Source organism: Miscanthus floridulus, unplaced genomic scaffold (assembly GCF_019320115.1).
Source record: "Miscanthus floridulus cultivar M001 unplaced genomic scaffold, ASM1932011v1 fs_742_6, whole genome shotgun sequence".
In the NCBI taxonomy this organism is placed as follows: domain Eukaryota; kingdom Viridiplantae; phylum Streptophyta; class Magnoliopsida; order Poales; family Poaceae; genus Miscanthus; species Miscanthus floridulus.
Window position 1 is genome coordinate 1 of NW_027097209.1, and position 5,794 is coordinate 5,794.

At 52.1% G+C, this 5,794-nt stretch overlaps 2 protein-coding genes across 2 annotated transcripts; both read right to left on the minus strand.

Moving 5' to 3' along the window:
• Window positions 1–6: 6 nt before the first annotated feature.
• Window positions 7–1,244, minus strand: LOC136532942 (uncharacterized; the record flags this gene model as incomplete). Its single annotated transcript, XM_066525519.1, has 1 exon — window positions 7–1,244. A coding segment is annotated over exon 1 (845 nt), but the record flags the coding sequence as incomplete, so codon positions are not given.
• Window positions 1,245–3,081: 1,837 nt separating this feature from the next.
• Window positions 3,082–5,278, minus strand: LOC136532943 (protein PHYTOCHROME KINASE SUBSTRATE 4-like). Its single transcript, XM_066525522.1, has one exon. It carries the CDS (start codon window positions 5,062–5,064, stop codon window positions 3,850–3,852), a length of 1,215 nt encoding a protein of 404 aa, XP_066381619.1. The 5' UTR covers window positions 5,065–5,278; the 3' UTR covers window positions 3,082–3,849.
• Between the last annotated feature and the right edge of the window lie 516 nt (window positions 5,279–5,794).

The following is a 5,794-nucleotide window of genomic DNA, read 5'->3' on the forward strand; positions in this document are numbered from 1 at the left end:
ACCGGCACCGGCCGGAACATTTCCAATGATTTGATGCGCCGCCGCTCGTCGGAGTCGGAGGTGGCTGCTGCTTGGGGATGCAAGATGGGCGTAGACACTTCACCCTTGTTGGTGGCACGGCGGTGGCCATCCATTCCGGCAAGGGTTGTTTTGTCGCCTTCGCCTTCGCCTTCGAGGAGCCATCTGCCACTCGCAGGCGTCACACTCGATCTCGCTGCGGTGGCCTCCGGGATCTCTGTTTCCGGAAACCGCTCGCTCGTTTCCATTTCGTCGGCGCTCACTGACTCCTCGGAAGCTCCGCCGGCGCAAGCGCACGCCGCCACTCCGAGCAGCCACCGCCGCAGGTTAGACGACGAAGAGGTCCTGCGGCCGGCCCGCTGACCTTCTGCATCCGAAGGCCTCGCTTCGACGATCGGGGTGGCGGCGGCGACAGCGCACAACTTCTCTGCCGGCTCATTGGGCAGCATAGCGGAGCGGCTGTTCCAGCTTGCTTCCGACGAGCTAGTGACGGCCGTCGGCGTCGGGGCGGACCGGTCGTGGTCGTGCGTCCCCGTCCTGAACGCGGACGACAGCGAAGACGAGGAGCGCTCGCACGGCCACAGCAGCGCGTCGTCTCCGTACAAGTAGCGCTCGGCGGCAAAGACGCCGAGCTCATCGGAATCGTCGGCATCTGCGTGATCTGGCTTGGCCTTGGGTGCTCTGGATGTGCCCATGCTCGGCTCTAGCTGATAGGCTCGCTCGACCCCGCCTGGCACTGCATCTGTACAGGGCATGGGCGCATGGCTGCTATATCTCGCGCTGAGCGTGCGGTCGAGAGATGGTCGTGTGGGGGGAGCTCTCGCGGGCACCATTTTCAGGGATTGATTGCCATGGGTCCAACGCGAGAAAATTCCCTTGGCTGTTGTTCACGGGTACCTCTCGGAGTCGGAGGCCTTCCTTCATCTTGTGGCTCTTCTCACAAGAACGCCTCGCTTTCGCAGTCGTAACTCCCACGTTGTCTCCTTGCTTCCTATCCCCATTTCATCTCTGGGTCTATCTGATCCCTGACCGACAAGTGAAATCCAACTGAACGTTACACTCAGCTTGGTTAGCTGGTGCCACGTTTGTACTCGTTACTCGCGCGCATGTGCAGTTATATACCTGAAGAAAAGAATGGCCCTACTCGGAAGACATGTTGGCCTGTTCGGCAGGAGTGAAAAATACTGTTTCGGCTGATTGTTGTGAGAGGAAAATACTGTTCTAGCAGGACGTGAACAGTGCCCCCTGAGTGGCCCAGTCAGCCCCAGCCAGCCGAACACGCCCGTTATTGGTGTGTGTACAGTGATTCGTGAAATTTCAAATATGGAGAATGCATGGAGTAATAAGGGACCGGAAGGTCCCGGGTTCGAGTCGCGGTCTCCTCGCATTGCACAGGCGAGGGTAAGGCTTGCCACTAACCCCCTTTCCTAGACCCTGCACAGAGCGGGAGCTCTCTGCACTGGGTACGCCCATGGAGTAATAAGGTAGGAAAGCCGATCAGAGCACATTCTGTTTCATACATAGTATATCAGTGTAGGCAACACGTTTACAGTTTTCAGACGTTGAACAAACGAACAAGTTTTTTTTCCGGATTAGTTAACTGAAATTATGATAGGCTGCCTAATACAGTAAAAACACGGTGAGGAACAGATGTTTTTTTTGACAATAGGACCTTTTGTTAGGGTGGACAGGGACCCTTCTTAGCTTTATAGCAACAGGTGATCAGGTCCATTAGAATCCGTGACCTAATCTGATTGTGTTGCTACCAAGCTTATGACCTGTATCAAAGATAAGGCAATCTTCCCCGGTACCAACCTCTGCAGTATAAAGAGCACGCAAATCCGGCCGAAAAAGATGTGTTAGCTTCACTCCAAAATTTCCAATCTTCACTTTCTGAGGAAACTTTGTGCTTTGTGAATCTGTACAGACTATCTGAACTGCACTCCAAAATAGTTAAACCTGATATATTCTATTGATGTTGTAAATAGCTTAATAAGTGATGAGCATAGCAGGTATGATCCTCGAATACAAGATTTTTAATATGGTGGCACCACTGTTTATCAATTATAATATAATAAAAGCAGAGCTATATGGGTAATATTTTAGAGAAGAAATCAAAATAAGGACCTCAGATATCAGTTCTTTGCCCCCAAAATTGATGGCCAGTTGGTAACCTGAGATATTGCAACTTCATAGCTAAAAATCAAAGCATCAATGAACACACCTGTGAAAAAAAAGGCGGTCTATTGTCCCATACATATATTACATGCCAGCATCTTATAATGAACAAACAGGCATGTAAGAGAAATATATGCATGGTATAATCAAATAAGGTTGGAAGTGGAATCGTTCAAAAGAAGGGCTACCTGCATTTGTCGTAGTCACCATATTGGCATAATAAAAAAACAGGGAACCTAAGCTGCAGGATGCACCCCCAAATTCCATTCCGTTAAACCTGATACTTTTTTTTTTGTGATTTTAGATATAAACCTGGAATCGTTTCTATTTCAAAAAAAAAAAAACACAGAGACTGTCTGATAACCTGCGCAAATCACAATTACCTGAGGCGATGAAGATGGCCTTGATGAACTGTAGAGGATAACCAGCAAGCGGATTGAGGCCTTCACTGACAACCATGGTGGTCTTCTTCTCCAATCCCAGGATTAGAAGATCAGATGACATCCTTGGAATCATTTATAAATAATATGTCAGAGATTACCATACGGGAAATGTGGAACACAAGCAATGATACATTAATATGAAATAACAGATACTGTGTAGCTGGGATTTGTCCAGGCTTAAAACTAAGGACCTATGATGCACATGAAGCCATTAGGCATTATGATATGATCCCGCTAGGGTGAATCCCGATCTTTCGATGAGAGAAGGTGGATAACTCGATTTGGGGATGGAGATGACGTTCACGGCCCGACTACAACCATCCAAGGATGCTGCGCCTTAGCAACCGATACACCACCTCCAACAGCCGTCGCGATCTTGTGGAACACGATCAACCAAACCACTAGGGTAATTCCTGCAAGCAATCAAGGAACAAGCAAGAACAAGTAGAACAAGCAACTCAATTGCAAATATGGAGATGAAAACCAATCTGAAATCACAAAGTTGGGGTTCTGAATCGAGTAGAACGGATGGTCTAGTCGACACACGCGTCTACAAGGAAGTAGCAATGGCTAAACTTTCAACAAAACAAAACCCAATCTATTTATGGCGGCTCTAATCCTTATTAATACCTAGGGGAACAACCAGGGGGGTGTTGGGGTCGTTCTCCAACCCTAGGACACGTCCTTAATGGACCAAACTTGATACATGGACCATCGGCCCAAAATAGGGTGACGCAGCACCAAAGGCAGAAAAGGTCCCGGCGTTGAAATGACGATTGTGGAAGCATCGGATAAGATATAGCCATGAGTCCAGATCCGTTGGAAAATAGACTTGATAAGCTTTCCAAAAAGTGCTAGAATGTCCCAATCGGAGTCCGTATGAAGTCGTGGTGACCGTCGCAATTTGGGACTATTTTGCAGTCCGAATTCAACTTCCAAAACGTGTTGGACTTGGACTCTTTCTGTCCTTGGAACCAAAGTGACATGGTGGCCTAGCGGAGGATGTTAGGAATACTTGGATTTGGTCTCCAATCAACTTCATTAACCTTTCATACTTTCTATATGCAATCAAACCTTCCCTTGATCCATGTAAGTAATTCTGAAAATGAGAATGAACACACATCATGGTGCAGTATCAATTCATCAAATGCATCAATGATAAGCCTCATATAGAATGGTTGCACCTTTGATATAGAAGTGGTTGGCATGGTCATATTGAAACCAATGATGTCCTCATCACGCTTCTCCTCTTGTGAGTGTTCCTGGCAGCGGCGCGCATCGCACCTTCGTCGACGTCGTTGAAGCAGCAGTGGTAGTAGTACCCCGACGCCGCGCTGGAGAAGTTGCCGGACGCCGCGCCGTCTGCGGTGACCACGCTCCAGACAACGCTGGCCTCGCTAGGTGGGTACGCGCACCCAAGCTCGCTCGGAGCCGCGTCGTCCTCGCCAGGGCTCCCTCCGCCGCCGCTGGCCGTGCGCGGAGCGTCACCACCCAGCGCCGTATTTCCGGCGACGATTGTAAAAGCAGAGCTTTGCGTCGCTGAACCGAGCGCGCTCCCACGGTCGCCCACCGGCACCGGCACCGGCCGGAACATTTCCAATGATTTGATGCGCCGCCGCTCGTCGGAGTCGGAGGTGGCTGCTGCTTGGGGATGCAAGATGGGCGTAGACACTTCACCCTTGTTGGTGGCACGGCGGTGGCCATCCATTCCGGCAAGGGTTGTTTTGTCGCCTTCGCCTTCGCCTTCGAGGAGCCATCTGCCACTCGCAGGCGTCACACTCGATCTCGCTGCGGTGGCCTCCGGGATCTCTGTTTCCGGAAACCGCTCGCTCGTTTCCATTTCGTCGGCGCTCACTGACTCCTCGGAAGCTCCGCCGGCGCAAGCGCACGCCGCCACTCCGAGCAGCCACCGCCGCAGGTTAGACGACGAAGAGGTCCTGCGGCCGGCCCGCTGACCTTCTGCATCCGAAGGCCTCGCTTCGACGATCGGGGTGGCGGCGGCGACAGCGCACAACTTCTCTGCCGGCTCATTGGGCAGCATAGCGGAGCGGCTGTTCCAGCTTGCTTCCGACGAGCTAGTGACGGCCGTCGGCGTCGGGGCGGACCGGTCGTGGTCGTGCGTCCCCGTCCTGAACGCGGACGACAGCGAAGACGAGGAGCGCTCGCACGGCCACAGCAGCGCGTCGTCTCCGTACAAGTAGCGCTCGGCGGCAAAGACGCCGAGCTCATCGGAATCGTCGGCATCTGCGTGATCTGGCTTGGCCTTGGGTGCTCTGGATGTGCCCATGCTCGGCTCTAGCTGATAGGCTCGCTCGACCCCGCCTGGCACTGCATCTGTACAGGGCATGGGCGCATGGCTGCTATATCTCGCGCTGAGCGTGCGGTCGAGAGATGGTCGTGTGGGGGGAGCTCTCGCGGGCACCATTTTCAGGGATTGATTGCCATGGGTCCAACGCGAGAAAATTCCCTTGGCTGTTGTTCACGGGTACCTCTCGGAGTCGGAGGCCTTCCTTCATCTTGTGGCTCTTCTCACAAGAACGCCTCGCTTTCGCAGTCGTAACTCCCACGTTGTCTCCTTGCTTCCTATCCCCATTTCATCTCTGGGTCTATCTGATCCCTGACCGACAAGTGAAATCCAACTGAACGTTACACTCAGCTTGGTTAGCTGGTGCCACGTTTGTACTCGTTACTCGCGCGCATGTGCAGTTATATACCTGAAGAAAAGAATGGCCCTACTCGGAAGACATGTTGGCCTGTTCGGCAGGAGTGAAAAATACTGTTTCGGCTGATTGTTGTGAGAGGAAAATACTGTTCTAGCAGGACGTGAACAGTGCCCCCTGAGTGGCCCAGTCAGCCCCAGCCAGCCGAACACGCCCGTTATTGGTGTGTGTACAGTGATTCGTGAAATTTCAAATATGGAGAATGCATGGAGTAATAAGGGACCGGAAGGTCCCGGGTTCGAGTCGCGGTCTCCTCGCATTGCACAGGCGAGGGTAAGGCTTGCCACTAACCCCTTTCCCAGACCCTGCACAGAGCGGGAGCTCTCTGCACTGGGTACGCCCATGGAGTAATAAGGTAGGAAAGCCGATCAGAGCACATTCTGTTTCATACATAGTATATCAGTGTAGGCAACACGTTTACAGTTTTCAGACGTT

Coding starts and splice junctions, on each gene's coding strand:
- LOC136532943 (XM_066525522.1), bottom strand. CDS start 5,064: ATGGTGCCCGCGAGAGCTCCCCCCACACGACCATCTCTCGACCGCACG.